This window comes from Leptonotus elevatus, chromosome 12 (genome assembly GCF_054856555.1).
Source record: "Leptonotus elevatus isolate MCC_2025b chromosome 12, RoL_Lele_1.0, whole genome shotgun sequence".
Classification (NCBI taxonomy): Eukaryota; Metazoa; Chordata; class Actinopteri; order Syngnathiformes; family Syngnathidae; genus Leptonotus; species Leptonotus elevatus.
Window position 1 is genome coordinate 21,950,621 of NC_141250.1, and position 24,362 is coordinate 21,974,982.

Consider the following 24,362-nt stretch of genomic DNA (forward strand, 5'->3'; position numbering starts at 1 on the left):
TACAGCAAAGGACCCACTCATAATATTAAATAAATACACAGTCAATTCTGTAGCATAAATTTGACTCTATATAGAGTGGGACCAAATAGACTCAGTTTTAGAGTAGGCAAATATTTACACTTGGAAGAGAGTAAAATAAAGAATTGAAAATAAATAAAAGGGTTGAAAAACGAACTCACAACCTTTAGCTTGGGAGCCTGCCACACTACCACATGAGCTATGCCCCTCCTACTGTTTGCTTATCTCCAAGAGGAGACCAAAAACATTGTTTTTAGAAGTTAGGAAGATTCCAGCTGACACGAGCGATATACTAACACACAGCAGGAGCTGTGTGGCTCAGGCAGCAGATCAGCAGTTTCCCAAGCTGAAGGTCGTAAGTTCACTCCTCAACCCTTGAGTGACTTGTTTTTATTTTTTTCCAATTCTTTATTTTACTCTCTTCTAAGTGTAAATATTACTCAGAGTCAGAATTTACAGTGCAGCTAAATTAATTAACATTCCTACCATGTTGTGTGTGTCAGGTGGACACCTACTAGGTACAAAATTGGTCAAATTCAGATTCAATTTCATTGGTAGTCCCCACGTAGGTCTGTTATTTATATTTTACAAAGTGACCCCACTGCTCCAATCCTTTTATTCTGGAATCTATGCTTTCATTTTCTGAAAAATAGGACAATATCCGCCTTTTGTTCTCAAAATAATCATATTTAGAGTAGTCCCAATCCGTTCATGTGATCGGAAATCTGGGCCGATCTCGTGATTTTCAGCTGATCAGTATCAGCTGAAAAATATTACGTTTTTGAGTTTTCTGAATTTCTTACGTCAAGAATAAAATTTTGCTTACTTTATTTGTCAAACTGCTGACTTACAGCCATATAAAGAGTTATCAACCTTATACCTTTATTCGAATTTGCTAATTAAGCTAATTAAGACGATTTGGATGTGTTCTCTTTGTCTTTATAATTAATGTATTGCCAAGGTATCGGATCGAAACTCAGCATCGACTCAGACTCGGACTTAGACGTAAAAATTGTGATGGTGACATCTTTTATATTAAAAAAAAAATTACAACTTTTTTAATGACGTACATGACAAGGTTGAATTTAACCACTTCTCAAATGCTACAAAATCACGTGGCAGTCGTTCTTGTTTTGTTTTCTTTCCATGACCGAAATGCTCTCGCGACTGAATCAGCTTGAAACAGGCCCATGTTTTTCTTACTTCAAGTGCATATGAGCTTTTCTCTTTGGAGACGTTTCTCTTAAGGGACGTTCAACAGCGTTGCGCTCAATGTGTGCTCAAACATCTGAAGGCTGTATATTTATGGCTTTCAATACTCATCGGAGTGGCTTGAATTTTTAATGTCACGAGAATTTGTTGTGTGGTTGGAAAAGGAGAGCGTAGAGCTCTCACTTCTCAATGGGATTTGTAGTAGAAAGGCAGTTGAATGAAATGTGAGGGTTGTGAGTTGACAGAATTGCTGGCATGCATGTTTTTACTCGAACAAACAAGTAACCCAAGGTCACCTCAAAATCATGCTAACAAATGCAACAACAATCAGGGATGTAAGAGAAATGGATATGATTAAAACTGTATCAGCGGTATCAGGGATTTTCCTGATGAATATTTATGCGGAGGCGTTAACGTCATTTTCACAGAACTTGACCAGTGATGAAATTAGCAACAAGAAATCTTTTTGGAATTAATTAAAGAAGCGAATATGAATGCTAATTTTGAAGGAAAACAGCAAAGAAATGCTACGGTTGATTGTTTTTTCTATATGTGCCCTGCGATTGACTAGCGACTCGTCTTTTTGGAAATTCTTGTTCACGTCAGTCCTCATTTCCCCCTGTTGTCTTTTCTGTGCAAGCAAATAGATATGATGTCCGAGGCGTTGAACTTGTTTATACTGAGAAGAAAACAGTCGAGGAAGCAAGCAAAGGAAGAGGTAATGTTCCTGCAGTGAAAGCTTACTCTGCCAGTTGGGGGGGGAGCACAAACAAACAAGGACAGCTGACTGTTTTTTTTATTTTTATTGTGTTTGATTTTCCCTTCCTGCTTCTGTGCACGGACTTTAAAAAGCACAAGTTTAGTGTGTTTTACTTTTGACTAACAGACTCCATCAGCTGCTTCAACTATCACAAGAGCTGGAGGGAATGGAAATTCATTATTGGCCTTCCATTTTGGCTCCGTGCTTCATTTCTCTGTTGGAAAATTGCCATTGCTCATTTTTCTCGTCCACAGCCTTGAGGAACAAAAAGATTTGTTCCAAGAGCAGTCTTGTCTAATGAAGTGGCAGAATGCAGTCAGAGGTTTTTATTCAGCGCCTAATATGGAACTTCAGCACTTCCAGAACGCAAATCTGCAAAGAGGTTGCTCTTCTTAAAAGACAAGACACGGCTGGTATCCAGCTTGAGATGGAAATACGTTAGGTATACCATTGACGAAAGGGACCAAAATGATCAGTAATTGGGATTATGGCAATATGTTTTTTGTTGTTGTTTTTTAACAGGTTACAAACAGATCGCCGAGCGCAATTCTGATGTTTAACGGCCCTTGCACAGTAGAAGCAAATGGCGTATTGCGACACTTTTGACTGTGACTAGCATACAAAGCTCTCAGAAAATCATGCCTAAGAGTTGTTGTGCGGTTCCATGTTTTTCCCATGCACCCTGAATGTCGGAGAAAATGTGAGAAGGCAGTGAAAGAGTGGAACCGTACGGTTCAAAATGGAGGCTAACCAAGACCGCAGTGTAGTGGACGCTTGCTTTGTCCAATTCTTTTCAAGAGCTTGCATTCAGTGACCGCCATTTTGACTTGTGATGCGCAGTGTGATGTAAGCTCGTAACTTGACAATCACATAACGCCTGTTGATGGTTATGACGCAACACAAAATCACAAATTTTAACAAACATGTTCATGAGTAAAACTTAAAAGTCTTAGGGGGGATTTTTTTTTTGTTTAGCAGCAATAAGGAGTAAAAGTATACCCACCCTCAGATATTCCCTCAGATAATGTTAGGACAAGGAGCTGCAGTCAAGCATATGTTGTTTCCTTTCAAGAGTCAAGACGCTAAACGGGAAATGCTTAATGCAACCACTATACACAGTATACGATTTTTCCTTTCACAATGGGATGTAACATTATGCACAATATTAAAGAGTAGTACTATTCTTATATATTTTTAATCACGTTGCAAAAATTGTGAGTGATTAATGATTCATTTTGATGGGGAAAGATGACCACCGAATGAATTGAATTAAACGTATCTCAAGGCACCACCGTACAAGAACATTTGTGACAAATCCACTTTGCTGTTATGCCTGAAGTCAAGTCACTGGGGAGTTTTAATGCTGTTAAGGAAGCAAATTGTGGCTAATCCGAATGTGACCCCTGATCACAACAAATAAGTAGGGAATCCTTTGGCGTGTATGAAATGCATGGAGTAAAAGTAAAGAAAACTTAAAAAAAACATGTTTATCTTGCGCCCTCCAGCTTTCGCCCTTGCACTCTGCCGGTTGGTGTGCACAGGATTTGCCAGCAGCTCGCCTGCTCTCGTCCTCCTCCTTGCTTGAGCTGAAATCCCGCCGCCATTCATCCAGCGTGGGGTGGTCCGAGGCGCCTCTCCAGCTCTCAGTGGCGTGCGATTGGCCCCTCGGGCTGGCGGCAAGATAAAGCGTGGCATGGAGAGGCTTAAGCCAGCAACCAGCTGACACCGGTCAAGTTGGTATCGCATGGCTGTGGCTCAGAGGTGGACATTTTCGAAGAATGTATGCGTAGTGGAGCAAAGCAGGTGACAGGGACAGAAGGTGCGAGGGCTTGCCAAATTTTGTGTTTGTTGACGGAGAGTGAGCGCGTCTTGGAGGGCGTTAAGGAGAATCTGTTCAAAGACTCTTTAACTCTGGTGAAATTCCTTTTCCCCCCCAATCATAACGCACCACTATTGTGGAGTGGGTAGGAATTGAGCCCTGTCGTGAATTATGAGAAACGAGAGTGACGAACTAACCACAATTCAATTTTGGCAAGAACCACAGATTCGACTGACTTTTGGTTTGGGTGATGAAAATTATGGTTGTCACTGGTTTTGTGCATGTGTAAGCGCCATAATTCCCAGGTCGTGTGTGGGGTCGCTTACCATGACGGCGTATTAGGGCCCCGTATAAATCTTTATTTTTTTAGAGGGCGGGTTCGTATTTTGAGGGGAAAAAAAATCAGAAACTTACGAGAAATACATGTAGCGTAGCTATAGTCTAATGTGAGGATTTGTTGGTGGTTAGTGGAACACGGTTTATAAAATGAAAAGGCAGGATTGAGATGGATTCATTCTTAATTTAAACTTTACTCGTCATACACAGCAGCTTAAGCAACAACACTTCCTGATCCCCTATGAGCTGACTAAACACTAACCAATCAGAAGCTACCACACACTTTAGGTAAATGCAAGTGAATGACGGAGAGCAGCAGATCCGACACATCAACTTAGCGACTTGTACAAAAAAAAAGCAAAAAATGTATAGATGTGTAAATAATAATTCTGAAAACATAAATGTATAACTTGGTAAATATTAATTTTAACAAATTAATTAAAATGCTTGATCCTCAGGGTGTGGACCTTTGCAAAGCTTTGTCTTTGTTACTGGCAGTACGCAACGCTTCAAAGTATGAATGCTTAACATGATAAAGTTAAAGCCATTACTATCTCTTTATTTGAAAACCCGACCAAAAAGTATTGGCACAAACATCCGAGTGGAACGCTACGTGTATTTCTCGTACGTTTCTGAGCATTTTTTCTTTATAAAGTGGCAGATTTGCAAGTTTCTTTCTCGGAATATTGCTCCCGCCCTCTAAATCGATATATATATATTTATACGTGGCCCTAATACGCCATCGTAGCTTACACTTTGAAAATGGGTTAAGATGTTAGAAGTTGTTGTGTGTGTGTACCAGCTTTGTTTACGGTGAGATTTTAGGGATTTTCTGAATATGCTGAATATAAAAAGTGCACCCATGTTTTCTAATTTTGCCAAACATACTGTAGTCTACTGGCCACATGATTGCTTTAGGTATTTAGAATTCAGTCCTAGCTGTAAAAATAAATAAATAAATAAAGCAAAATGTTCTCCATTGCTAGTGAATGGCTATTCAAACAGTCTGCTTGCCCAATAATCGAGTGTAAAAGCATATATTTAAAAAAAATAATAAATGGGTAAAGTGGAAAAAACTCTGACAAGAAAAATCAATTCCAATCACTTTCTTTGTCAAAATGTCCTTCAAGAATCAGTTCATCTTTGTTGTATGTTTTCGTAATATGGCATCACTGTAACGGTAAAAATGGTTTTCATCTTACCTGAGGCTTTCTTTTGGTGCTAGCATGTAATTTCCTGCTGGAGGGTTTGCATAGCATCATTCTGTTTTGTGTGAGACGGTTTTGCCACCACAAATTCATATAACCTCGTTGAGTTTGTCTTCATGTCATTTGCCATCGGATCAAATGCAGACCTGCCCCGTTCTCGTGCATGATAGACACCGACGTTCATTACATTTATAGGACAGAAAGATAATCCCTAATATTGTGAAAAAGGCTGGCTGGCAAGTCTGTGTGGTTGTAGTTATTACCGGAAAGATCCATTCCATCACGAGGACACAAATCTCAATCAGCTCTTGCACATTTGCACAAGACATTTAAAAAGTCATTTCAGAGCCCTTTTTTTCTTCTTTTTTTTGGCCATGAATCAGATGCTACTTTAATGCTGCAATAAGAAACACTAGAATGTGATCTTTTTTTTTTTTTTTGCGGCAGAGCGCAGGCTACGGCTGTCAACTTGAGGTATGTACCGAGGACAGTCAAGTGGCTCGCAGCCATACTTGCCATTTAGCTCTTTCCAATTGATATCCTTCACCAGGCGATTACTTATTCATTTTGTCATTATTCCGCACCCTTCAACCAGCTGCAAAAGGTGACCTCGTCTCAACTTCCTGTGAAAATACCCTGTGCTATGTATTCAACTAGCAGAAACCACAACATTGTATCCAATTGTGTCAACAGTAATTGGTAACCTCATCGCGCGGTGTAAATCACCTGCAACATTATCATAACGACTAGAAACATCACACAGTGGATTTAAATATGTATTCATTGTGCTGGTAACACACTCAACAGGGTATGTGGTAATGGGAAAGGGTCGTTATTGAACCGTCATCTATGAGATGTATTGCACTCGCGATTAATTGACATAGTTAATAATAGAGTTAACAATGAGATGTACTGTAAACCAGCGGTGCTCAAGTTGGGTCCTCGAGAGTTCCCATCCAGCCTGTTTTCCATGTTTCCCTCCTGCAGCACAGCTCAATCTAATGATCAGCTAATCAGCAAGCTTTGCTGATAACGATCCTGATCATGAATCAGGTGTGTTAGTAGAGAGAAACATGGAAAACAGGCTGGACTTGAGCACCCCTGCTGTAAACGACAACACTCTCAAAACAGTTTGGTCAAAAATAATCCAACTATGGGTCAAAAATGCACCGATCCTCTACTTGGGTCAATTTGACCCAACTTTGAGTGAAGAAATTGGTCTTTTAGTGTAAAACAACTCATAAATATTGGTCAGATCCTTTACTTGAGAACGTTGGGTCAATTTTTTTTTACCATCCATAATTGTATTACTTTTGACCGAACTGTTTTTAGAGTGAAGGGGGTAAAAAATGTGGATAAACGGTTCAGTGCTGGGAAGTTTTTTATTATTATTTCACCCCCGTAAAGAGCTTTACGGTTGCCTTTTTCTAACATCGAGGAATACTGACGATTTCTACCGATGGTATGGATGAATATTGCTTCTCGCGCATGCGCAGAAGCTATGTAGCAGTTAGCGTCATGGATGGTTTGTTGCAGTGTATATTTCTGTCATTTTCCTGGCGCAACTTGCCAGAGAGTTAAATTCATCACCGTTATCGGTTATATTGATCTTACTGTTCTATTGTACACTTTGCTAGGACACAGCTGGCAGAACACATGATCTTGAGTACGATCTTGTGAATTAACCAAGTATGGTCTTGCTAATATCATACTCGAGAACATTCTTCCGAGTCTCTTTGTAAATTGCCGCATAGCTGTTAACATCCCAGCCCGACTCTGATGTATTTCCGCGATAGCAACACGAAATACATCTTGGGGTATTTTCGTAGCAGAGCATTGACAAGTATCCTACCGATGCATTCTTGGTTTAAGCTAGCACCATCCGGGTACTCTACATGTTTGCTTTATGCATCCTTTCAATTGGAACAGGACTTGGGCCGCAACTATGATGTTTCATGAGGTCACAAGGACAAAAGAATGGACGAGAATGCATCTTGAGAAACGGCTATGGACTGGAAGTGATTTGGGTTTAATTGGTTAACACTAACACTGTTCTTGTTTAATCATCACTAAATTTAGCTCCATACCTTTGAGATGTGCATATTAGTTTTGTAAAGACAAGGTTAAGATATGTTCGACGTTTCTTCCAAGGTACCCAGTCCAAGGTGTACAAAATAGATAAATATAGAACCGAGAATGTTTGTTACTCTGTGCACATTTCAGCATATGCTTGGCATTGATTGGGATGGGGATTTCTCAGGAAATCGACCAAGTGCGAGTGCCAGCTCGCAGGGAAAATTAATTGAATTTCAAATGCACTGATGGAAGATAGGAAATACAACACTCACACAACTAGCCCATCTTTTTCCACTCTTTGTCTGTAATGCCTGTCTAAAAACTGTCAAAATGACTGACAAGTAATTTTTCTGATTCATGTAAATACACAAAAAGCAAGTACGACATGGCTTAAAACCAATAAATAACTCAACCACAGGGTCATTACCAAGTTCTCAAAAACTCAGCACTGCCATTACTCGCTCTCACTTTGAAGGTGGAGTCATGAAACTTTTCTTCTTTTTTCTTCAACACAACATGCTTGCCTTTCCCGGCACTCTGGCTGACTGTAGATAGGTGCCTGAATTGAAGGGCAGCCGCTGAGCCATTCAAGCGAAAAGAGAAACATAATGTAGAGACTAATCCTCGCAAAGCTGGGAAAAAGGTTTTTAAAGCCATAATTCCTTCCTTTTAATCCATTCAGCAAGGGTTTGACCCGGCTTGAAGACCCCGTACACGGGCCGGTTAGCAGCTCCTCGCTCACTATCATGTTTCTCTTAACCTGGCAGCGGCTGGGCCCAAACTATGGTAGGATTTGTCAAGAGACTTTGGATCATTGTGGATCATCATTATCACATCATTTACATGGTTGTGGGTACGATGCGATGCCAACTGAGGATTCAAGTAGTGCAGAGTTTATTTGGTCCTTTTGCTGACTGTATTACCACAATCTGATTAATCACAATCACAGATAATTGATGTGTCATATTTTGCTCACCTGGATCAATAGCTGACAACTCAAAGATGAAGTGGCCACATTTTCAAAAGCAAGGGACTTTTTAAAATATGTCTTATTTTACAAAACGTGTACAGGGGCCAACACCCAGCCGCTGAAGGCAGCCCCAAGCTTAGATTAAAAAAAAAAATGGATTGGCTGTGTCAAGAAGGGCATCCGGCATTAAAAGAAAAAAACTGTGCCAAACAAATCATGTGAGTGACTCAGCCTGGCGGCCACCATGATGGAGCCAGCCCAAAGTCGCATGCAAACTTGTACAGTGGGTCCTCGGTTTACTGTTTGGACATCTGCCCGTGCAGAAGGCTTCATGATATCTGGGAAGGTAAACCTCGTCATGTCGGCTTTGAAAGGCCACGTAAACGCATATCGAGCTGTCTCCATTGAGGAGAACATTGGTTTGTGTTCTGTGAATGCTCCACAAAAGGAATCTTGGTCGACAGTACAGGAAGTACTTTGTATGCCTGGCAGCCATCTTAACGTTGCCACTGGCTAAGCGAGGCTAACTTGAATACATTGATTTACCTGCGGCATTTTCACATTATTTTCTGTCTCTATGGAGAAAATGCGTACGCACATATATGCGTCTTCATAAGTGTGCATTTGGCACGCAACCCACTGGAAATACACAAGCAGAGGCGAAACATGGTGATGCAGCATAGCAGCACACTTTTGGAGAAAGAAGGAAATTCACACATTTTTAGTGTGGTGAGTGACATCATGAATATAATGTGTTTTATTGACCATGGAAAATAAATGCGAAAATGACTGTGTAATAAATCAGGATATGCATACGGGAGTAAATCTGTCCGTTCGGCCATGTGATCCCGAATGTTTCATAAAAGGGAATTTTGACCTTAACCCGAATATTGTGCATGTAAACATAGACATCGACACGATCCCCATTCGCATATTCGTAAATAATGCCAACAGCTATCACAGAAGGAGGAAATATGGTATGCTTACTATTATAGTTTTCCGTATTCATATACAGGAAGTCCTCGAGCTACGTCGTTTTGACTTTACGGCGCCCATGCCTCATTATTTTCGTTAATTTCCTACAGTAATCACGACATTTTAAAGTTATTTATAGTTGTGCTGTTGTTACCTTCAGCAACGGACGTCCATCGAGCAGGTCCGCTCGCCATCAGGCGCGTCACATTTCCATGTTTAAGTTTGAATTAGCTCCGCTCCGCCGTCCGTCAGCTTGCATGAATGTCTGTGCGGAAACACAAATTATTGGTTCCGGCTCTTCCGGGTCGCGCAAATATGTTTTTAAAAATTACTATACAAAGTATTTTGATGTAAATATCGACTTTAACGGTGAAATCCGACTTAAGTCGAAATTCGGGTTACATTACCAGCGAAGGAACGTATCTCCGCCGTAACTTGAGGACTCCCTGTACTGCACTGTAAACAAATTCATCTATTGGTTATCAATACTTCCGAAATGAGGTCTGTTCACCTCCACTTTCAGCTTTTCTTGACACTGAAGAGCTACTTCATTTATTAGGTTTCAATGCCAGGCCTGTGCACTAAATTGTCCGCATGGTGATTTTTTTTAAAAATAGTTATTTATTTTTATATCCAGCACACACCAAGTCCTGATGATATCATTATTTATGTCAGTCATTATTCTTTAGTACCTAATTCATTTTGCCATTTGCGTCACTGGAACAACTGCCCTTGGCTCACTTTTTGGACAAGGCCGCCTTCTCCTCATTTAGCCCGGCGGCTGACAAATGACTTTGTGAGCAGTGATATGGTCTCCTGCAGGAACAAAAGGAATAGAAATTGAATCCTGGTCTCTAGCAGCAGTCTCATCTGTCATCTTTTTCAATATTGATATCTATTATAGATTCCCCCCCTCCAGTCGTGTTGTGTTCTCTTGCCCTGTGGGATCCACCGCTTGGGGGCACTGACCTGTTGATCGTGTCACTTTGATTGATGGGCGGCATTGTTTAATTGTCAGCGCGGTCTTCTTTGAATGGAGCGCCCGGCCGAGTTTCGCAAGTCGCGTATGCGGTGCGGTATGATGCAAATGGAACGCAACTTTCGCCATTGATTCCGCATCGTCAAGCGAGGCCATTATCAGCCCGTGGGCTCGTGTTTATTTCTTCCCAGATCATCTTTCACGGATCGCGTGTCACTTTACGGGAAGATAACATCCCCGGGTAACGTTTATCCTAGCTGCCTTATAGACACAAGTTCACCTCAGTGGTTTGTGGGTGGTTCTGGGGGACGTTCATTGTTAAGGAGGTATTCACGCGGCTTCCGGTTACAATGCAAAAACCGCAATTCAAGAATAAATAAAGTCTTCATGAATCAAACTTTTACCAAGCAGACTCTCGCAAATTTTAGTGCAAGTCAATGTTCTTTGTAAGAACATTGGAAAAATGGCCACATGATATTTGAAAACATGAAAAAATACCAATTTGAAAATACAGATAGAATCGTTGCCTAGTCACACTTTGCTATTCACAAATTTACTTTGTGGAAACTATCCCAATTCTCTAATGTTTTTTTTAACTACTCGTCATCCATTTTTTATATTATAAAGTAAATGTAAACTGTTCCACACTGGCATATACAAAGAACCTAATTAGTTGCTCACAATTTACTGGGAGTGTGATGTAATGTATTCAGTGTGAAAACAGTAGCAACTTTCAAAGATAGCCTGGTCGATAGTATGCCATGTACAGTTAACAACTTTTTTCCCACAAGCTGTCTGAGCTGGCATTTCCCCAGCTTTTTCGCCCTGGGCCCATCCGACAGGAGATGCGCGGAGAGGATTGACGTCGAGACGGTAATTTGCCAGGTTGGGACGGTTTGTCAGCGGAGTTGCACGTTTGAAGTTTAACGCCCAAGCTGTCCATGCCGCTTTGCGTCCACAGCAATTGCCATTGTTGTGTTAATGACCATAATTGGGGAAAGCTGCAAATGCTGTGTGAACGCATGTTCTGAGTGGCACAGCCAGATTTACTGTACGTAGATTATCTTTTACTTTTGCCCCAATCTCCATGAATGTAGCGTGAACGTGGCCTTCTGTTGCCAGTGTCTCCAAGACCCCACACAGCTATCGTACGCGATTCATCACTCATCCCTCTCCTCACGGTGGTTCTCCCCAGTGAGTTACCAACCAAGGTCGCAGTAATCTTTTTTTGTGTGCGTTTCCCAGAGCTGTTTGAGCCTTCATTCATCATTTGTATAAGGCCTGTGCCGTAGTGCTCCAGTTCTTTGCCCTATGTTTAGGCCTTCATATGCGCTTGTTTTTATGGTTCCTGTCGAAAATTTCACTCTAACAAATGATGTGAATTTGAATGAGCACAGTGGTCCAAACAGTGTCTTCTGCTGAGGCATGCAATGAGTGAGGGTGCGGGATTTTAAGGCCATTCATGCAGAAGCGCATTTGCGAGGTCACACACAAGAGTTTGTGATGCATAAAATTGTCCACTTTTTTTTCAGTGACTATCATATTTGTTGGACTGGATTTTGGTCGAATGAAGTAATTCAGATAATGGCAGCGTAAACAGAACAGAAAAATGCACAGAATGTGAATGCTATTCGCAGAACCAAATCAGGCTTCTTCCAAATGTGTTGTGTTGTGTTTCATTGTAAATTGGCACTTGGACTGCGGTGTTGTGTGCAGTGTATGCTTTTACTGTAGTTTACATTTGAGTGTTTATCTGTGTTGTTTGAGCAGACACGGATATCCGATCTGTGCCTTCACAGATTTGATCAACATTTGGATAATTCTGGGCTCATTCTCATCTGAAGATATCTGATTCAATGCAGTTTATTCATGCCGCCATGAAACATATCCACTCAATTTAACTTATTGACTACCCTGGATGTTTATATTTGTCAACTGGAATCTAGCCATTTACAGAAATGGACAAATATTCACGTCAGGTATGTTTTTCAATGGGTAGGTGTGGAGAAGGGTCTCTCAGTTTGCCTGTGAAATTACGGTCATGGCTGACGGATGCCTATACATGGCGGTGTTGCATCGCCTTGGATTTGTGATCAGTTCGTCTTTGAGTAGAAGGTGAAGATTAGGCAGCGAATATGTGCTTGTCACATTGATTATGAGGGAGAGAAAGACCAACACGTCGGATCAAAGCACTGCACACTCGAGCAGAATATGAAAGTATGGCACAAACTTTGCAAGCATCGTGGTAGGTAGAAGAAAGTGTGTGTTGTGATCATGAGAAAGATGCAGTGAATGAGGGAGGCCATGTAAAAGAAAAGCCACTGACTCCTACTATTGTCAGAGAACACAATATTCTGTGGGTCTTGAAAGATGAGGCAAAATGCTCTAACATGGCTGGCGACTTTTGGAACTCAACGAGTTAAGAGCAAATCGTCTCACTTGAACCATGCAATGTAAAATAAAATCGAAAATGCTTGGGCGCATGGCAATTGGAAGCACGAAGAACTTCGTTCGAAGAACTTCGTTCGAATAACTTTTTGAACCATATGCATCGAGACCGATAGAAAATAATCATCAGTATCACTCATATTTGTAAAAGCCACATGAAATTAGTTCCAAACGTCTTTTAGGAATTGTATCTGGATTTAGTCTAGCATCAAGATGGTATTTGTCCAATCTGTGTTGGTCATTTGCTTGCTTTCGCCACTGTGTAATGTTGTAGGGTTTTCCCAAGGTTACGCAAAACCCCTCGTGCAAGTCAAACAAAGCCCAGAGGTTACGGCATTACGCCTTCAATGTTCCAACACTGAGTGTCTTTTCATGCACGCTTGATACTCCCAGCATGACCAAAGCCCATACGGCAGTCAGGGGATTAGACGCTCTTTAAGCACCACAGGTTTCCTCCTCACCACCTCTGTGTCTGATTACCATTTTCTGCTCATCTGTCCTTTGGATGTTTATCCACCTCATCTCCTCTAATCTCGTGTCATGTCACCCTAATCTCATTTTCTGTCTTCTCAAGCAACTTGATCACAACTTAAGTTTTTGTTTTGCTTTTTCATTTTTACGTGTTGTTTTTAAAAGAAAACAAAGCGATGTGAGCGAGATGGAGGTGGGGCAGGTCCAGGCACGGATCAATACTACATGATGTCGCGCTTGTGTGTGTGAATGTTATTGTGAGAGCACTATCAGGGCTAATCATGTTGGTCATTATCCAGCGTGTCTCTTGATTCTGGGGATTTAGCAGATGTAAGAACAAGGGGGATGAGACTATGGGGGATTTGAGGAGTGTGGAACATTGTCGGACCCGCTCACCGGTGGTAATTGTTCAGGTAGTACGGAGATGTAAGGGAGAGAGTGAGGATGAGTTTGCTGTGCTGCTATGGGTAGCATGGAAAGGATAACATCGGGTTTCTATCACCCATTAGCCTCAGACGTTCATACACGTAAAGATAATCGGGCTGTGTTTATCCTAATGTTACCCCTTCCTGACCAAGGACGCCAAACGCCAAACTGTTTTATAAGATTATTTTATAAGATTATCCTCTTTGAGGTGTGTTAAGGGAGAACTTGTCCAGATGATGATCATCTGATACAGGTCAGGCTGACAAACGTAAATATTGTGTTTGTGCAACATGTTCAATTGCTATCAAAACTGTACACCTGTGTTGGGAAAGCAGACGCCTCCCAACTCATGACGATTTGAAATGTGACTGAAAATGGTATGTAGCCAATCAAAAAGTACTCCAACTGAGGAACAAGGAAGCGGTTGTGAATAATAAACAAACGTCCTACCTGATGTTGTATCTTATGTAAGCAGGTTCACGAGATCACTGGTTCTCAACCACAGCCCTTGAGTACCCCTATCCAGCCTGCATTGCATGTCTCCCTCAGCCAACACAGCTGAGGATCATTATCAGTCTTCATGCAGAGCTTGCTGATTAGCTGATCGTTTGAAAAACCTGTGTTGGCTATGAGAGACATGGAAAACAGGCTGGATAGGGGTACTCGAGAACCGCGGTTGAAAACCACAGCACTAGATGGCAGGAAGTATTTTACGAGATCCTGAAGCCCATTGTTGTGCCATTCATCAACAACCATCAAATCTTGTTGCAGCGTTCATTTTAACACACAGCCCCATGTTACAATGATCTGTATGCAATTCCAAGAAGCTGAAATTTCACTGTTCTTGCATCGAGCATGTATGGGACGCTCTGGATCTGCGTATAGGAATGCGCTGGGTGCTTCAGTTCCTGACAATAGCCAGAAAGTTCTCAGGAAGGCCTGAAAGTTCTCGGGGAACTTTTGCCGGTCCTGTCCGGTTTTCTTGAATGCCCGCTTTACTAACAAGAACTAACAGAGATCTGTTTAAGTTGAACTCTTTAATGGATGCCAAATAGACAAGAGTACATGGCTATGGAACTTATTTCTACCTTGGTGCAATCTATTCAAAATGGTTGCTCGTTCCGAAAAGGATCTCCAATCTCAGCCGTGCTCATGTGACAGCGTGTGACTCGACGGTCTTACCTGGATTCAACTATTAAGTGTGCCAAGAGTGCCATAGATAAGGAAAGCCAAGCAAGATAGAGGTTACAGCAATATAACGGACTAACTCAAGTCATCTAATTATGCGTACCTATACTCAAACAGGCCCAAGCCAAGATTTGAACACAGAGCCTCGACTGTGAAGCGTTGACACTAACCACTCATCCACCGTGCCACTGCCATACAAAAAGTGAAATAAATGAAAAACTGACTTTGACCTTTTGAATTCCAAGTCAAAGCCAACTTAATCCGATGGTGGAAAATCAGGTCGCACACACACACACCACTCATTCTCACCAAGAGTTATTTCTCCTTCATCCCGTGTGTGTCACAGGGGATCACAAGAAATAACACAAGTTTCAAAAGGGGAAAATGAAAGAGGCGACACGAGGGAGCAATGCACCACGGCGACGGCGGCGACGTGGGCGTCCGCGTGTCAGGGAGATTAAATACACGACACGAGAAAATGATGCCAAGTTCCGCCCCTTCACCGTCTTTTCTGTAGTCCCCCCTGTGAGTTTAAAAATAGAACGCGTCTGAGGAGGAGTGGGCCCGCAAGGAAGGTGTGCAGAGACTGGCAAGAGTCGTATGCGCTGGGAGAATGCAATTTGAGATCATCCAAATTGCCTTTTCTTTCAGCTATCCCCCCCGCCGCCCCCTCCTCAGCCACTTGCGAATCCTCATATGCACTGGCAGAGTCCCTAAGCCAGTGTAAGCCTGACGCCAGTAACCACACTGTGAGAAAATCAGCAGGATGGAATAAAAGAGGCAGTCCAAAAAGATCAGCGGGATTTAGAGAGTGATAGATGAGCGTCGGGCAAGGAGAGGGGAGTGCCAAACGGGCTCGGAGAGAACGGATGAAGGAGATGACTTTTTGTATGTAAACCTACCCTATCTTTGATGGAGAGTGTGAGAACAAACATGTTCTCGCTGTCTCGTTCTGATATTCAGGTTCATGCCGCACCTAGAGATTTGGTGCATTGCATTTGACCAGGAAGCGTTTCAGAATCGTAATCAGCTGTATTGGCCTGTAAGTACCAAAAAAACCCACAAAGAATGTCTCTCCGGGAGTGTGAGCCACACTCGTGGTAGCAAGCAACATAGGTACGTACGTAAAGTACGGACACATAAGTACGGAATGTAAGGGTTCCATTAGTGCTGTAGTACTGACCAATGACCGATATTTTTTTATTTTTGTTTATATACCGTCACAAAGTGTTGCTACCATCAACAACACACTGTCGCCCTGAAATCTCGTTCAATTGCTAATTAAGGGCGCTAAAAGAGACTTAATTATGATGACATTGTATTTTACGGCACCTGTTGCTAGCATTTAGCGGCGGCAACAGCTATAGCGGCTAGCAGTGCTCAAGTACCCCATATAGGCTCGAGCCGTCTGGCTACTTTTCAAAGGCCGTACTTATTTGGTGTTGTGACTCTTGTTTTGGGTAGGAATAGACTTTGACCAATGTACAACGGACCCTTCAAGGCAAACATTTGCATTCCAGGAGGCTGTCCGATATTTTATTTGTTAGGTTTTGCAAAATATATTTTCCCAAAAAGCTTTGCTATTTAGTGATGCGCAACCGTTTAGGAATCTGCTTCAGGTTGGGGTTGATTTGGGCAAACCCTAGAATTCAACCAAACGGACCACTTCCTGTTTGTAAAACTTAAAATAAAAGAATACAACATCTAGCTAAGCTTCATCTTAAGTAATGATGGTGATACGTTCCGTTTTCACTTCTGCTATCATAACCATTTCTCTTTTGTCTAATAAGCACAGCTACCGTGTGGAATGAACCACTATATGAACGTTTCTGCAAGGGAAATTGAGTTTTCTTGACATTTCTTGTTTTCAGGAGGAGAGGGTTCAGCGGAAGCGGGTCAGAAGGAAACATCCACCTGTGACATTTGCCAGTTTGGGGCAGAGTGTGACGTGGACGCAGAGGACGTTTGGTAAGTTGCCTTGCAAAGAGATGAAATAAATCGATACTGTAATTATCGTTAACACCGTTTTTAGCCTCTGTGAGAGCAAATGGCTCCACTTTATAGTTGCTGATGCCGTTAGCTATCAGCAATAATATCGGCAGCTCACAGAATGAAGGTGCAGTGACGTGAACAAATATTTGCCCCCTTCCTGATTCACACTTACATGCTTCACATTAGCAAAACCATTTTGATAGCTGACAAAGACAACCCAAGGAAATACAAAATGGTGTTGCAAAATTATGTTTTATTAATTAAGTTGTGGTAAAAAAGTGATTGTCCCCATTGTTAAAATCTTAAGTTAACGGTGATAACTTACCACCGTTTTGAAATGCTGAGCTCAAAGTCAGAAGACGTGAAGCAGGCTACAAGATCTCAAAAAGAAATTCATCAGGCCACCATCCAAGGAAATTCAAGAAATATAGTATGGTATAGTATAAACATTTGTTTTTTTCTGAAAAAGGTCACAAAGCCATTTCCAAGGTCCAGCAAATTATCCTTAGGACAAAACTGTAGAACAGCGGTGAATCGAAATCACTTTAAGAGCGCACGGACAACTCATCCAGGAGGTCACAAAAGAACCCAGAATCACGTTGAAAGAACCACAGGCCATGCTGACCTCAGCGAAGGTTAGCGTTCATGACTCAACCATAAGAAAGATGCAAAAATGCCATCCATTGGAGCGTTACGCCACTAAGTCAAATTGTTTTGATACTGCATTTTAGAGTTGTCTTTGTGAGATATTAAAATAGGTTTTAATGATCTTGAAAACATTTACATGATGATCCATTTAATTATTACAGGTACCAACAAATGGCAGTTTTGTTTTTTCGCATTTATTCACATCACTCACGAGAAAAACATCTTCCCGTCTACAGTATTGACCAATGAGAGAAGAGATTGTTCTTGTTTTTACGAAGTGATCATTCTTTTAGCACTGCTGTGATAATACATTTTGTTCACTTTAATTGTGATACTTACTTCTCATAAAGAATTGATTAACAACAAGGAAAGACCTCCATTTTTTATAGCTCTTCGTCCATCATCCGCCAATATTCCCACTTGGTATTGTAATTTGAAGGTCTTAGGCGAGTACGATCTTAGATGAGAAATGTTCATTTTTCAGCACACTCTTGCCACAGAACATCCGCTGAGGTTTGGTGCACGGCTGACCATTTCATTTAACCTCAATTACTATTGCGGAGCGCAGAGAGAAAGCAGCGTTTCGCTCATTCTGGAAATCCAATTACCGTCCTTACAGGACTTGCCAATGTCAGGCCAAAATGAATTTGGCTCACACAAAGAAAAGTAGTTCAACCAGGATGCATCCATACATTCTGACGTCGTTGTTTTTCTTTGAGTACCAAATGGCTGCCATTTATCAACTAATCCGCATGCATTAGCAGAGAAACGATAGCAACAACAGCCTGAGGGCTCTGTATGCAAAACATGCGTTTGCAACACTCGACTAGCTGGATGTTCAGCTTGAATACTTGCCAGAACTAGACAGTATGACAACTCCGTATTTGCATCTAAAGAAGGGTACACGCATAGCAATTACATTTAGCATTTTGAACCGTTTAAATGTGAAAGACTCAACACATAAGGAAGGAAATTTACGAAAAGAGCAATTGATTTCTTAAGCACATGACCTATTCTGGTGCCTACATTGCTCTTCTCACAAATAATGTTTTAATTGTGCGTGCTATTTAAGTCAAGCGTTTAGGGCAAGTGACACCCTTCAAAATTTCTTGGCGGACTTGGAGAACCACTAAAAATGTCGGCCCGTACCAACGCAGTAGTTAATGTTTTTAACTGAAACGTGTCAGCCAATCGGTCATAAATGGCAGATTTGTGGAGTGGAGTGAAGCAAGAGGTGGAGGACCCACATGAAGGGTAAGATGAAAAGGCAAACACGACACTGGGAAGAATCAAAACACGAGACTATAAGTCCAAAAAACAAGATTCAGTACCAAAGAAACACAAGGAATAAACTCACGACAAAAGGAAACATAACATGACGGGATTAATGTGACGCAGGACAGCAACAACAAACTGACAAAGACTGAAATAAACCAGGCTACTGATGCTGCATTCGAGGAAGGTGGGAAATGTGCCTTTTTCCCTGAGAGCATGACTCATCCAATAGCTTGATGCAAGCGAAATATAATACACCGTGAGTCCGTGAATAACCGGAATGCTCGGGATCAAATGCATCGTGAGTCTTGTTGCGTGTTGAACTCTTGTCAGCGCATCCCACTATTCCAAATGCACCGTTTATTGAGAATTCACAAGGGTCCAGTGTCAAAACAAACAACACCATATGGTGCACTTGGTTGGTGTTTAACACAAGAGCAAAGACAATCATGCACCTCATTAAAATACACTAGTGTTGTAGTTAAGACTACACCAACCGTTATGGAGACTAAACAGCATTGAAAGCAAAACAAGACTAAGAATTTTGGAGATTGACACCGTGACAAGACCAAGGCTGTATGTGTTAAAGAAAAATCACCAAAAACAACTGACAAAATAGCCAGTAACTTTGTTTTTTGCAACAAAAACTAATTGTGTGATGTTGTTTTTGAAATAGTACACCGAGAAGGTAGCGCCGGACACGAGACCATGATCCAGAACAACGACAATAAAATACACAATTGACACAATCAAAAGGATGTATTTTAGTAAAAAACCTTATTGTAATGCAGAAACCACAAGTATCCTTCATTTTCCCCAAAGTCTCCCAAAACCATCACCCCGATGTTTTGTGCTGAGAATATTTGTGCTTAATATTCAGAGATAATTCCAAGCCGAGAACCCGTCATTCTCATCAGTAGGCAGTCATCCGGCGAGCTTGTGTGCATTAAAACAAAATCATCTTGATTAAAATGACAGGTTCTTCCAATCAGACAGCAGTTGATTCCAATCATACCAGCTGCTAGTTAATCAATCAAGTGGAGCGAAATCATTGTAACGACAAAGCGGGTGAGCCCGCACCAATGGATTTATGCGTCATTCTTGATTTTATTGAATCGATTAAAAACAATGAACAGTTGTAAAAGCTTTTGAGACACGCACGCGTAACAAAGTACCTGCGGAATCAAACTGTCTGGAGAAATCAGCTGAGTTTTGTCAGTGTTCTTGTAATCAATGCTCAGAGACATTAGAAGCACGATTAACTTTTGGACAAGTTGATGATAGGAATGTTGGGTAATTGATGTGCAATCACGCAAATCGACAGTAATTGACACAAAATATCAACTTGATGTTCTGTGTACTTGGCCAGGACCCGAAACGTAGTCATCAGTTACCCGGTTTGAGTCCGAGTCCATCTGAGTCTGCTCTGTCTCCTGAGATCCGCTTGTCTTTTGAAAAGACTTCCAAGGAACATTTGCTGACTTTAATCGGAAGAGGGTTCAAAATCAGTCCAACTATCCGAAAGTGTGTACCAGGTTTTAGACCTTGGAGGCATAATGTCCCTCTTTACATACACGCCTTTTTACCCTGCGATGGGAATGCAAGCCCAGTCCAGGTTTCAAACTGTACGGTGGCAGACAGTCGATCGCATCTATCCGCATTATCTCAGTTTGGCAGTGGTGCTCCCAAAAAATAAATAAGTGAGACTTGTGTCAAATCATCTTCAGAAGGCATACCAGGGATCAATCTATTGTACGCTTGATGGTTTGTAATGACTGCAGTGAGCAGTATAGGACAGAAACAGCCTGCAGGTGACCCATTTTTCCCGCCTGCACCTGTAGACATTTGGGATGATTGGATTGCCTTCCCTCAGCAAAAGACGACTGGCACTGCGACCCGATGCCAGATAAGCAGCCGAAATGGATGGATGGATAGCCTGGGGCCACTTTTCTGACAACTTCTTTTGCCCTAGTTCTATCGGAGCTATATTTAGCTCCGTTAGTTTTTCATCCCTGCGAGACAGTTGTGAAATGAACCCAAAATCAGGCCCATTTTGATTCTGACAAGACAAAGACACTGACGAATGCAACATTGACAGGCCTCCAGTGAATTCAAATCTCAAACGTATTGAGCTCAATCAAAGAAATTAAGGAAGAAAGGAATTTGATTAAATTATTATTAGAACGTCAAAATTAAAGCCGGTGTGAATGTTTGTGTGACTGGTTTGTCTACTTGTGCCTTGTGTTTGACTTGTGACCAGTCCAGGGTAGATATGGGCCGGTATTATATTCTGACGGTATTGCGGTTTCACAGTGTCATGCTGTTGCAATTACAGTTCTAATGTGTATGATTTTGAAATGTTTGGGTATAAAAACATCATCTCTGTTAGCCGTGCTAGTTAGCAGCCTCAAAGCAAGTCTATAGTATTTATTTCTAGAACAGGGGTGGCAAACTCGGTCCTCGAGGTTTTGGATGTTTCCCTTCTCCAACACAGCTGATATATGATCAGCTCATTAGCAAGCTATGCATAAGCCTTGCTGGAAGAGGGAAACCTCCAAAACCTGCAGGACTCTGGCCCTTGAGGACCGAGAGCAGAGGTGGCAAATCCAGGTACAGAAAATAAAAACCCTGCAACAGTTCTGTTTGTGTCTACTCAACCGGAAAAAGCTTGACTAGGAGCACCTGTATTAAAGCCAAACTGTGGCAGGGTTTTTCCTTTCTGGACCTGGATTTTCCACCTCTGACAATTCCAGGTATGGATATCTATCTGATACCGGCCTCATTTCACGGTTATGTTAAAAATTATTACGCACAACTGTTTGAAAAAATAATACATGTATAGAACTGAAAACGTTGTTTGTTTTCTTGCAGTATTTCTCTCATTTCATACTGTAAAACTCAGAAGTTAAACAAGTTACATGTTAAAGTTCCTCTTTCATAAACTCGACAACTCTCATCTGTAGAACTTTTAAAGATCCTCAGTATGGTTGAGGTCAGGGGATGAGTGAGTTTGAAGCTAAAACTTCAATGATGTAGGCAGCGTAGGATGGTGCGTTGTTGCGTGATCATTATTTTACTGTGCAGAGTAAGGTCCGTCGTTGTATCCGAAGGCAGGAGATGGTAAGTTAGTAACTCCGCATCTTTTGCAGAGGTCACTTTGACACCCTCAGGCACCCTAAAGTGGCCTGCCTGCTCATTATTCCGGCACTGGAGACGTTCTTGAGACTCCAGAGGCACTAACAGCTTCAAATAGCTGCTTGCTGCCCATTAGTGGCTTTTTAACAGCTGCTCTCTTAATATGATACATTTGCCTGAGAGAAACGTTCCTTAATGCGGTTTGATCTGAATGAACCTGTCTGTTTGCCGTCTGAGTCACAGACAAATTAGCGCAACATTTTGCAGTACGATGAGTTCCTTGAATTCTACAGTGGTTTTGTTCCTTCGCGTGGGATCAGATTTCTCTGTTCTTTTCACTAACAGGAAAAAACTTTTTCCCCCCATTAAGCCTGAAAACTGTAACTTGCTTCATAATGTACAACAACTTCATCCAAAAGTAACTGTCCTGAAAAGTTATCATTAAACCTGTCAGAGATTCCCATCGGTGATCCAAAAAGATCCAAGATACTCCAACTCAAATATTTAATCAACTTAAGTCCTGTACACATGATCATTTGAACACAGTAGACCAGGGATGGGCAAACTCGGTCCTCAGGGCACAGAGTCCTGCAGGTTTTGGAGGTTTTCCTCTTCCAACACAAGCTGATTCCAATCAACAGGCTCGTTATCAGGCTCCTGCGGAGCTTGCTGATGAACTGAGCATATCCCAGCTGTGTTGGAGAAAGAAAACATCCAAAACCTGCAGGACTCCAGCCCCCGAGGACCAAGTTTGCCCACCACTGCAGTAGACTGTAATGTGACGATATTAAGTCAATACAAAGGCATTGTAAAAATAGCTTTTTTTTGTAGGGTTAATTGTATCCACGTTGAGAACAACCGGACCACCACCCCTTTGAGTTTGACCATCTAGTTCAGGCTTCCCCAGTCCTGGTCCTCGAGGGCCGGAGTCCTGCAGGGTTTCAAGATCATTATGAGGGTTGCTGATACGAATCAGGAGTGTTGGAGGACGGAAACATCTCAAACCTGCAGGACCAGGATCGGGCAAGTCTGATCTAGATGTTGGTTGCGATGAGCTTTCGGCACTATCCTTCTATGCATGCAGTCCCTGTCAGACGAGCACGCCACTCCGGGCACAGGCCGTAAGCAAAAATGAACAATTTACCTCAAGGATCAATAGTGAAAAGCCATTCAGGTCCATTTGTGGCGTTAAACTGTAATTACACATAAAGAGGTCTGCTTTTCGAGATGGAGCGTTTGGTGGATGTACGGTGAAGCTTGGGGATTCTTGCTTTGGGAGCGTGGGCTAGTTCAGACGTTCCGAAAATAGCTGCAAGAGGTTGTCAAAGGCGCCCTTTTTGTGCTGTCATTGCCAAAAGAATTTGAAGAGAAAAGCACAAAGGTGATTCAATGCTGCACCAGCAGCAGGGAGCCTTCAGCACTTGACTGACCTGAATAGTTTTCAACGGCTTTTTCTGTCTTTTGAATTAGAGAAAAAAATAAGGACTGTGATTGACTGGCAACCACTCCGGGGGGGGGGGGGGGTACCCCACTTCTCTCGCCGAGAGTCGGCTGGGATAGGGTTCAGGGTCAACCCATAATTTTAATGAGGACAAACAACGTAGAAAATTCTAATCTGATAGTTGATAATAGATCAACATAAAAGTATTAAGATCAGGGAACTATTTATTTACATTTTCAGTGCATTTTATAAGCGATGCTTCTGACCCTGGGAACTCTCTGCATCTTCTCTTTTTGCTTAAAATGTAAACCAAGATAAGTGAAAATTTCAGATATTTGAAATTTTGGAAAACTTGATTTACTATAGAAACCAACAGGGCGCTATTTACATGTTCGAAGTTTTCATTTAACGTTTTAAGACATGCTGACGACCCTGGAAGCTCCCTGAACTTTTTGTTAAAATTCTAAAACAATATGGCTATTGTTGAAGATTAAAAAATATATATATTTTGCAAATCTGAAAAGTTGTTCAGTAAACATGCATAAAGACATTTCCACAACAATAAATGTTTTCTTTTTTACTGCAATATTTTCCCTTTTAGTGAACGTGACTATCAGCTCCAAAATATCGGTTATCGGCCTCCTTGACAACTTGTAATTGGTATCGACCCTGAAAAAAACATTGGTCTGTCTCTAATGACAAACTCACCCTTGAAAGATCACATAGTATTGCTCGTGCTGGGATGAAACTTCCATCCATCCATCCTATCTCCAAATTTGGTGAATTTCACATATATTAATATTTTTTATAAATTGCTACTATTGGTCAGTCCTTAAATGGTAAATGTGTGTTATGTAGTTGTTTTTTTTATATACCAATCTGAAGTGTTGAAAATGGTGTTCATGCTTTGACAATAACCCTGACCCCTATTGTGCTCGTGTAATTATTTTAGTTTTATGTTACTCAAACTAACCCTTGAGTTTTT

At 41.5% G+C, this 24,362-nt stretch overlaps 1 protein-coding gene across 1 annotated transcript in view; it reads left to right on the top strand.

The window, feature by feature from the left end:
• LOC147165045 (tomoregulin-2-like) overlaps nucleotides 1–24,362 on the top strand; it is a 95,969-nt gene that overhangs the window by 53,184 nt on the left and 18,423 nt on the right. Inside the window, exon 5 of the mRNA XM_086091858.1 lies at nucleotides 16,758–16,854. Within this exon, the coding sequence (XP_085947984.1) occupies nucleotides 16,758–16,854 (97 nt within the window). The remainder of the gene's footprint in view (nucleotides 1–16,757; nucleotides 16,855–24,362) is intronic.